Source organism: Sesamum indicum, linkage group LG2 (genome assembly GCF_026168435.1).
Source record: "Sesamum indicum cultivar Baizhima isolate 11 linkage group LG2, ASM2616843v1, whole genome shotgun sequence".
In the NCBI taxonomy this organism is placed as follows: Eukaryota; Viridiplantae; Streptophyta; class Magnoliopsida; order Lamiales; family Pedaliaceae; genus Sesamum; species Sesamum indicum.
Genome location: NC_142658.1, coordinates 18,076,735 through 18,086,458, shown reverse-complemented (window position 1 = coordinate 18,086,458; position 9,724 = coordinate 18,076,735). Strand labels below are relative to the sequence as shown.

The 9,724-nt window shown below is 33.1% G+C and overlaps 2 protein-coding genes across 7 annotated transcripts; one reads left to right on the top strand and one right to left on the bottom strand.

Annotated features, from left to right (window-relative positions):
• Positions 1 to 3,874: 3,874 nt before the first annotated feature.
• On the bottom strand, positions 3,875 to 8,681 carry LOC105156075 (metal tolerance protein A2). Of its 6 annotated transcripts, none has more exons than XR_016063976.1 (5): positions 8,212 to 8,233; positions 6,061 to 7,391; positions 5,222 to 5,354; positions 4,667 to 4,781; positions 3,875 to 4,455 (listed from the first exon to the last, which is right to left on the bottom strand). XR_016063976.1 is itself a non-coding variant. In XM_088877433.1 (2 exons), the coding sequence occupies exon 2, from the start codon at positions 7,389 to 7,391 to the stop codon at positions 6,129 to 6,131; it is 1,263 nt and encodes a 420-aa protein (XP_088733559.1). In that variant the 5' UTR covers positions 8,279 to 8,681; the 3' UTR covers positions 6,033 to 6,128. The 6 variants fall into 6 exon arrangements, 4 of the variants coding, with proteins under 4 accessions (XP_088733559.1, XP_088733558.1, XP_088733560.1 ...); XR_016063977.1 differs by having other exon boundaries at positions 6,124 to 7,391; XM_088877433.1 differs by lacking the exons at positions 3,875 to 4,455; positions 4,667 to 4,781; positions 5,222 to 5,354; positions 8,212 to 8,233 and adding an exon at positions 8,279 to 8,681 and having other exon boundaries at positions 6,033 to 7,391.
• LOC105156074 (caffeic acid 3-O-methyltransferase) lies at positions 4,079 to 5,536 on the top strand. The gene is made up of 3 exons (XM_011072107.3): positions 4,079 to 4,811; positions 5,074 to 5,138; positions 5,240 to 5,536. The coding sequence occupies exons 1-3, from the start codon at positions 4,079 to 4,081 to the stop codon at positions 5,534 to 5,536; spliced, it is 1,095 nt and encodes a 364-aa protein (XP_011070409.1).
• Positions 8,682 to 9,724: the final 1,043 nt, after the last annotated feature.

Sequence of the window (9,724 nt, the reverse complement as noted above, 5' to 3'; positions counted from 1 at the left end):
TGGGCACTCAGGTCTAGGCTGTCTCATATTAATACGCGGAGGGTATGATTACATTTTCAATCCTATAATAATGGAATATGATACATTTTAATCCTGCATTTTAAATAGGAGAGATAATTATATTATTCTCTTCTTAAATTAGGTATAATTATATATATATATATATATTTTTTTTTTTTTGTAAATTTTCAAAATCATATTTAGAATTTTTTATATTTGATTTTACCCCATAAATAGATTCATACATTAGTCAAACTTTACGAAATTTACTGATATCAATAGCAAAATTAAATAAAATTTAAGTTTATCGCAATTGTCTTATTGCAAGTCAAATAAATCTTTTCTATTCAAATTACTTTTATAATCCCACATGGTATGCATATTGCTGGTCAGAAAAATTTAGAAAAAGTCCATAAAAAATCAAATATGCTAAATTTTGAATCAAATATATTAAAATTAAAATTAGATATACTGAAAAAAAATATATAAATTACAAGACTAAACAAATAATTACTAAATATATAAGACCAAATATATTGTATTCCATAATTATATGACTAAAAATATGGTAAATTACAATGATCTCTCCTGAGGTTTAATATAATAACGAATACCCTCTCGTCGATTGAAAAAAAATAAAAAATTAAAACGAGATGAATAAAAAAATTTTAAATATTATAAAAAAAAATATCCACCACATCGTCTCATAGGGCCTTGTAATTTCATATCAAAGTATGTGAAGGCGAAGCATAAAAATTCCATCCATACAGTATATTAAATTCATGTACATATGGTCCGTACATCAAACAATTTCTAATTTCATCTGCCATTCCCTCAAAACTTCATTCAAACTTATCTAAGATTCTTTTTTTTTAAATAAAAACAAATTTATAAGCTCCGAAATAAAAATTGTTGTTTTAAGATAAGAAATTTCCACTTATTATTAAAACTTTAACAAATATTTTCAACTTAATTAAAAAAATGCCGTTACCAATATATTATAAACTTCATCGTCATCTTATTTTATCCAGAAATTTTAATTATAAATTAATTGAGCTTCAAGCCAAGTCCAAATTCGCCCATTTTAATTTTCTTAATATGTTTGGCTGTGAGTTTTGTTCCCTTCGCGTCCTTATCTTTTTTCACACAAATCAATTTCTTTTTTATATTCTTGTAACTAAAAGTAACTCAACTTAGATCATGACAATAGGATATATGCAACTCACATGACTATTAAACTATTGGTCCAGCAATAAACGAATTGAATTCTTATCAATGAGCAAGGTCTTGACATTTTAGAGTCGCACTTCTTGAGACAATTTAACTCCTTTACACGTGCTCTGAATAGGAGTAGTTTCATTTTCAATATGGGATGAAAATACCTAAGTCAAAAATAAAAAATACTTATAAAAATTTTATAATATTTTGATGCAATTGCTCATTTTTTGTCGAAAGATAACTTCTTAAACTCAATATATTTAATTTTAATTTATGGGGGAATGTGGTCCTCTTAAAAAAAATGAATTTAATTAATAAAAAAAAAAAAGTGAGTATGATACATCATATTCGTACCGTATTCTTAGGTCCTTACCTTATTTGAGAACATACTTTATTTCCATATGCAGTACAATTTGGTGCAAATTCATAGAACATCTTACTGCTCTGCATTATTGTAACTTATATTACACATACATATTTTTTTTTTCTAAATTTGATGTCTACTTCTATACTTTTTCCCACCTAAATCACACATTCACACCTAACATGACATTGTTTTGTGGCTTTCAACTTTCTTACTTCTTAGATATTTTTTTTTGGGGGGGGGGGTTTGAATAAGATTGTGTTTCACTAAACTTATTTAAAACTAATTAGTTCTATTCATAGAATTCTTTTTTTCAAATTTTTCGAGCGATTTTTATAAGTTATTTGGGTAATTACCAAACAAGGGATTAAATACAATTTACCCGTTTCAAAATTAGAAAAATTCAAAAGATTCCCTATAAAAGAAAAAAGAAGAAAATACAAAATATTCCCCTACATTTAAAAAATGATGCACGCTGCCTCTCTGCCCAAGGGGGTGTTTTGCATCATTTTTCAAATATTATAGGAGTTTTTGTATCTTCTTTTTATAGGATTTTTTTTTTCAAACTTTTCTAAATTTATAAGGGGTAGAATTGCATTTAACCAACCAAACAAGATTAGCTTGTTGTACAATATCAAATTATTTAGCATAATAAATATCAGTTTTCAGTGGGAAATATATATTTTTAATTTTGTATAGGTTTTCGTATGAAAATGAGAACTATTGTTTGGATTAGTTAATTAGTGAAATTGTACTTGATATTGAACTGTAGTATCAAATCAATGTAAATATATATAAACACATATATTTCACTTTATTTATTATTTTAAAAACTGAAAACCGAAAATAAAAACATAAACAAAAGAAATACAAGTAACAGCTAATATTACCTGGGATTCAAACGTGGACGTGCAGAAAAAAAAAATATATATATATATATATATATATGGTGGTTAGGACTTAGGTGTGAGTGAGTGGGCGTCTCAGCATGTCCCTTCACGTCGTGGTGTTTAGGTCAATGCATTTCGGAGCTAACTCTATGAAGATTGATGCATGAACCATCAAACTTCTCTTTTCCATTAATTTAAATTTGTTTGAATGAACGTATGAGGATTGCATGCAACGATTGCTAATGATTCACTTCGGTTATCCCCAATCAAGAAAATTCTGATCCAAATTGAATTTGGTTTTCGTTTTTTTATTTTTATAGGCACACGAGACCTGGGTCAACAAAGACCAGAATAAATTATATAGAAAATTTAATATACTTATCGTACAACTGATGTATAATTCAAAAAGCATGATCAATTATTTTAAAAAATGAACCAAACTTGCCATACAATTGATTTGATTCGAGGGGCCTCGTCTGAATAAGTATTTTTCACCCAGTGAATTACAATTCTCCGTGTAGTGACAATGTTGACGTTGTTGTGTATGTCTAATTCCTCTAAACAAATCCCTATCAACATGCATAGGATGAGAAGTTGGAGAAAATAAAGCAGTTATTGATACTATTATTTAGTTTTTTTTTTTCCTTTTTCTAATTTGTTTTGAGTTCACAATATTGGTTTCTTTTTCTAATTTTTAATCATTGATACGCGTTATCTCTATATGCATATAATAAAATAATTATTTATATTTTAAAATTTATTATAAAAATAATTGTTCACGCTTTAAAATAGGGTTTAATGCAATTTACCCTCTGTAATTACAAATAAACAAATTACTATTCTCCGTGCGTTTTAAAATAAAACAATTTACCTCTCTATCTGAGGAGGTAAATGGCTACTTCTTAAAAAACAGGGGAGGTAAATTGCTATTTTTTTTTTATAAAATATAATTTGCTCATTTGCAATATCACATGGAGTTGCTTGAAATTTTTTTCTTTAAAAAATATTCTAAATAAGAATAAAATATATAAATTAATACAACACATTTTCGAAAAAGAAAAAAAGAGAGAAAAGAAAATTAACTCAATGGTATTGTCAAAACAAAAAAAAAGATGGGTGCAGCAGTGAAAAGTGCATTTTCTTTTTATATTCTTATAGATAAATATATTATTCATCTATAGAATTTATTGGGTGTGAGAAGTTAGAATAACTATCTTTGGTTGATAAATGTATATAGACTAAAATATCCTTGAGTACGTTTATTCTTAAACTAAAGACCATTTCTCCAAGAATTTCTGTATCATTCATATTAAAATTATTAAGAAAATATTAGTTTTATCAGTTTTTTTCCCCTTTCATATAATTAAATAAAAATAATAAAATTATAAATTATATATACATATTGAGTGTGTTCCAATCACTTGTATACCTTCCGAGAGTGGAGTCAAAATTGGTGTCCGTCAAAAAGAAGGCCTAGTTTTCCTTGTACAACTTGCGGTATAAAAATCAAAGCAGTAAGACAAAATTTCAATGTATTTTAGCAATTCATATGGAGGGTGATCTTTGTACATAAACCTCAGCTGCAGGCAGAAACAAGACAGGAATCATGAATCCCACAGAAAACTCCATCGAGACTTCTTCCAATGAAGAGGATGATCATCGCCAGTACGCGATGCAGCTAGTGAATGCCTCGGTTCTGCCCATGGTGCTGAAAGCATGCTTTGAACTCAACTTGCTTGAGATCATTGGTGGAGCAGGCCCAAATGCCCGCCTCTCTGCTTCTCAAATAGCATCTCAGGTTCCTTGCCTCAACCCGTTTTTGCTCGACAGAATGCTTGGCCTTCTAGCTAGCTATTCCATTCTCATGTGCTCAGTTGTGGACGCTGGAAATCATAGCCATAAGGTCAATCAGGTCGAAAGGCTCTACTCTTTGGCTCCCGTCTCAAAATATTTCATCCGCAACGCTAATGGAGTCTCGTTGGCCTCCATGTTTCAAGCAAACCAGGACAAGATTATGATGGATATGTGGTATCACATGAAAGATGCAGTTATAGAGGGCGGGCTACCGTTTAACAAGGCCTATGGAATGAATGCTAGTGCGTACATAGTGAAGAATCCAAGTTATCTCCAGCTGTTCAGAGCCTCGATGAGTGATTATAACACCATGTTTATGGAGAAAGTATTGGAGACTTACAAAGGGTTTGAAGGCCTGAAATCCATCGTGGATGTGGGCGGTGGTGATGCTAGCATTCTGAACGCAATACTCAGCAAGTATCCAACCATCAAAGGCATTAACTTTGACATACCTGCTGTCATAGAAAACGCAGCTACTTATCCACGTAACAACTACTCTTCTTCAGAAATGCCTTTGCAATCAATTTTAGCAATCTCGATGCAAATCTGACTATTGCATTTCCGAATATTGATATGTTCTCCAAAATGATCTCGGGAAGAATGTAAACTAGATTAATGTAACACGATTAACAAAATGTATATATTAGCTATAGTTCATCAACTAAGAGTCAAATATCACAGGGCACTAAACCCCCAGTATGTTTTGCCAATTAATTCTTTGATGCGTAACCTGTAATATACTTTCAGGTATAGAGCATGTTGCAGGAGATATGTTCATAAGCATTCCGAACGGAGACGCAATCTTTCTCAAGGTTAGTTATGGTTCCACAGCTTCCGAGTTCTCTACTTCACATAAATGGCAAACTAGTTAAGCCTACAAAGAGAGTTGTCTTACAGAAATCTTGTGAAACAGTGGATGCTTCATTCTTGGGACGACGAGCATTGCGTGAGGATACTGAAAAATTGCTATGCAGCATTACCGGACCATGGGAAAGTAATGGTAGTAGAGCTGGTTGTTCCGGAATCCCCTGAAAGTACAGTTGATGTTAGAAGTAAACTACAGTTTGATTTGATCCTGATGAACATGAATCCTGGAGGAAAAGAAAGGACAGAGAGAGAATTCAAGACTCTGGCAGAAGCAGCCGGATTCTCAAATATAGAAGTAAAATGTTCTGTCTACAGCTTTTCCTTAATGGAGTTCTACAAATAGATAGTATAGGACCAAGCGATGTATTTGAAGTCATTAACTAGCAATAAAGTTCAATTTATTTGCGATCTTCAGCAAAATATATACAGAGCAGAGACACAGTCAAGAGATATACATCGATAGATCCCAAGACAGAATAATAATTTACAGTTTAAATGGTATATACATAAAGGTGAAATGCCGTTTACTTGCAGAGAGTATAATTATGCTGCTAATGCATATACTTTCTTTTTAACAACTGAAAGTTTCTTTAAGTGGAAATAACAGCAATAAAGAAAAAAATTCAAGAGGGACGGATTTAGACCGGATATAAGAAAAAGGCTTCCAACATGGAGATTTTCTACAGAAAGTGGTTGCTTATGAATCAGAAAAGCATAAAGAGACAGGTTACTTCAAGCAAAGCAAAAGGTCTTAGGGCACCCCATGTAAAACCATTCATAAAGATCTACACAAACAGCAACGTAATAAAAACGAACTATAAGGACTCAGAATATAGCTATTTTCCAAGGAAATGGAATTTTGATTACTGTAAAAAGAACTGCCATGTTCCAACAAGTTCGACCAATCTTGACATAAATATGAACAGAAACCTAAATCATGGCATCTGTTCTCTTTCTATCTGGATTGTGACGTGACTGATGTTGTATTCCCTCTTGATGTAGTCGATGACCTTATCCAGCACCATGTCAGTATCAGCTTCAGGCTTGACTTTAACGTGGCAAGCTAATAAGACTTTCCCAACTGTAATTGCCCATATATGCAATTCATGAACTGCAACAACCTCCTCCATCTCACAAAGACCCTTTTCAAGCATTGTTGCATCAATCTCTCTGGGAGTGCTCTCCATAAGAACCTCAAGAATGTTCCGCAGCATCCTAATTGTGGTACCCAAGACAATTGCGGAGAAAATGAGGGTGCAAATAAGATCAATGATTTTCCACTCTGGTTTATACCAGATAATAGCTCCACCAATCATAACCCCAATACTCTGTATGGAATCTCCAAGGACATGAAGGTAAGCCCCCTGAACATTTATATTTCGTAGCTTCTTCTTTTTCTGTCCACCTTTCGACTTATTCTCACCCTCACTAGATCTGCTAAGCAAAGGCTGACTAGGGTCTTCATCATGGATATGATGATACTCGTCGTGTCCTTGTTCAACATGATGATGCCTAGTGACTGTCACTCCATGGCAGTGCATGTGTTCGTCCTCAGAACCATGATCATGATCCTCATGTCCATGATGCCCATGGTTGTGCCCATGATCATGAGCGTGGCGATGTCCATGATTATGGGAGTGGCCATGCCCGTGATCATGACCGAGCAAGAGAGCCATGATAATATTCACCAACAACCCAAAAGCAGAAACCAAAAACATCAAAAAGCCTTTAACTTCTCCTGCATCATTTATAAGTCGAAGAATGGCTTCATAGACAAGGATTCCAGCAAGAAGCCATATTAATTGAATTGAGACCAGCGCCCCCAGTATCTCTATCCTAAAAAATCCATAAGACTGACGTGGGTTAGCTTCCCACCCTGCAGCCCACAATGAAAACAAAGAAATAGCAAAGGCGGCAACATCTGATAGCAAATGAGCTGCATCAGTCAATATTGCGAGACTATTGGCTTTGATTCCTCCAGCAACTTCCACAGTCATAAAAATGATGCACAGTACAACTGCAATCAAAAGTTTCTTCATGGAAGCTGAACGTTCTTTTGCGTCCTTAGAAGTGGTCTTTGCATCAGAGAATCCACATGTTGCACCCTCGCATACCTTGCTTCCACTAGAGCCCGTCTCTGTAGTTGGTACATCAGCACAGACCTCAATGACATGCCCATGCTCTATATTTTGCTCCATCTGAATAGAGACAAGTGTTCATTGGTAAATCATCCAAAAAATAATTTAGCTATACAAAGCTTTAGGAAAGTAATCGCGACAATTTGGAGAAAGTACGATCACAACCATAAAGTGATATTCCTCTAATCAGCTAGCTCCAATGACTTCTTAATACTAAATAACCATTCTTTGACATAACAAATTTCCAGAAAAGAACAGAAACCTTTAATCTCTATAACTCATCTGATGAAAACGGATTGACCTAAGAACAAAGACCAAACTCAGAGCAAGGGTACATCAAATCATCAATAGACCAGCAAATAACTTCGGATAATGAAGGTGAAATGACAAAGTAAATCTATAGATACAAATATTTGCAACTGCAAGTATACATACATATCCTCACCCCATTCATATTCAAACATTAAGACCAAATTAATCAGAGAAACACTAACTTAAGATTGCAACACACAACGGAAAACTCAGACATGCATACCTTTAAACGGAAAACTGTCGCACCAATAATCAAGTTCAAATATCCTAAACAACCACCGTGAATCAATCAAAAGAAGCTCAAGTCCTTCAACTCACTATCAGGCAACAAGAATACTGCATTTTTAAATAACAACTGAAGTGCCTACCTAAAACGCAATAAGGACAGAGAGAGAAAAGTCAGGATAAGAACACGTCACATTATCTTACTAGCAGCCGCTATAATTTTCTCAAGTTTCTCATTGACGTATGTATATGTGCAGCAAATTGCCTCTAGGAAAAGGGACAAAAATAGCAGTTCAACAGCAATGCAATCAAAATCAAAACAAAGAAAACAACAAAAACGAACCATGAAGGCATCCAATAACAACCCATGAACTGCGGGGGAAAAAACAAGCTCAGAAGTCGGATCTTACCTGCTCAATGCCCACAAAACAAGAACTCACGTATCTCGTATAAACAGAGCTGATATAACTTCAAAAAGAGAAAGCACAAGAAAAGAAAAGTGGGTTTTTCACAGAATTCAAAGGAGGACCCGAAAAGGGTAGCTTTACGAGGATATGATTCGCAGCAGAACCTCACAGGACTTTCTTGATTATCAGTGTCATTGGGTAGTAGGTGCTATTTGCTAAGTACTACTTAAAAAAGATGTACAGAAAAAACAGGATTATGGGAACTAGGGCTCTACTGCGGAGGAAAGAGAGATTCTGTCGTTGGAATTGGGAAGCCGGAATTGAATTGGATTTGCAAATTTGGAACAGAGCAGCTGGAGCTGGTGGATCACTCCTCACCAATTATTTTATGATCAGGAATGAAAACAGAAACTCCTTTTCTTTTTTTAACATGTTTCTTGCGGCCTCATAATTTCGGTTCACTTTCACTTTAGGTTGAAAAATAAATTAAATTAATTTCAAAATTTTGAATTCGTAATAATTTACATTTGAACAGAATTTTTTGTTTGATAAGATTTCAAACTCAATTCGTAATAACATACTTAAAAAATCAAATTATTTTGAGTTTGATTTATATTTCATCTTATTAAAATTTATTTTTGAACTTGATTAAATTAATAATTAAATAAAACTCAGACTCAGTTGGAAAATAATTCAAAAAAGTTGGGATTGTGATGTGTTTTGGTTTGACAGATTTTTCCCAAAATAATCAATTTTTTAATTTCAATAGTTAAAACTCTAGTTCAAATGCCAAGAAATGGGAACTTGAAAACTCAAATTATTACTTTATTCATCCTGCGAGAGTTGGTCATAATTTACTTTAAAAGTAATAATTTACAAAAAAATTCTTTCGAAAAAGAACAATTATGCACCAATCGAACCTGAACCAATAGTGCAATACATTGTGTAATTGATGTACAGTTCAGAAAAAGTGACCAATCATAGAGCATGTGTGATACACTTATTCTATAATTGATTTGGTCCGAACAAGAATTTTTTCAATCAGTGTTTTCGCAGGAGGTAAAACGCAATTAACCGTTTTAATTTGTCCAAACAATTTTGTGATTTACCAATCCTACCATTGTATTTAAATTTGCAGAAAATGGGAAGTACATATTATAAAAGAAATTAAGTTTGGTTAAGAACTTGTTTCTAATCTAATCATATGCGCCCATAAATAGGAGGCACACTTTGTGCCTCTCAATGAAATCTGGCACACTTTGCGCCCAATTATTCAGAGGCAAACTTTGTGTCCGAATATTATTTCATATTTCAGATTAGAAGCATTTTTGTGAAATGTGAATCCAATTTCAAAACACAATATATAAATAATGATTGTTTTGAGTGAAATTAACTCATAATTCATTTGCAAAAGTTCATGTAACAATTCATTTTGGGTCCCTCAATTAT

Bases quoted from the DNA above. Each gene is read 5' to 3' on its own strand.
- LOC105156074 (XM_011072107.3), top strand. From the start codon at position 4,079: ATGAATCCCACAGAAAACTCCATCGAGACTTCTTCCAATGAAGAGGAT. The intron at 4,812-5,073 runs GTAACAACTACT...ATATACTTTCAG, and splicing joins AAACGCAGCTACTTATCCAC to GTATAGAGCATGTTGCAGGA. The intron at 5,139-5,239 runs GTTAGTTATGGT...CTTGTGAAACAG, and splicing joins GAGACGCAATCTTTCTCAAG to TGGATGCTTCATTCTTGGGA.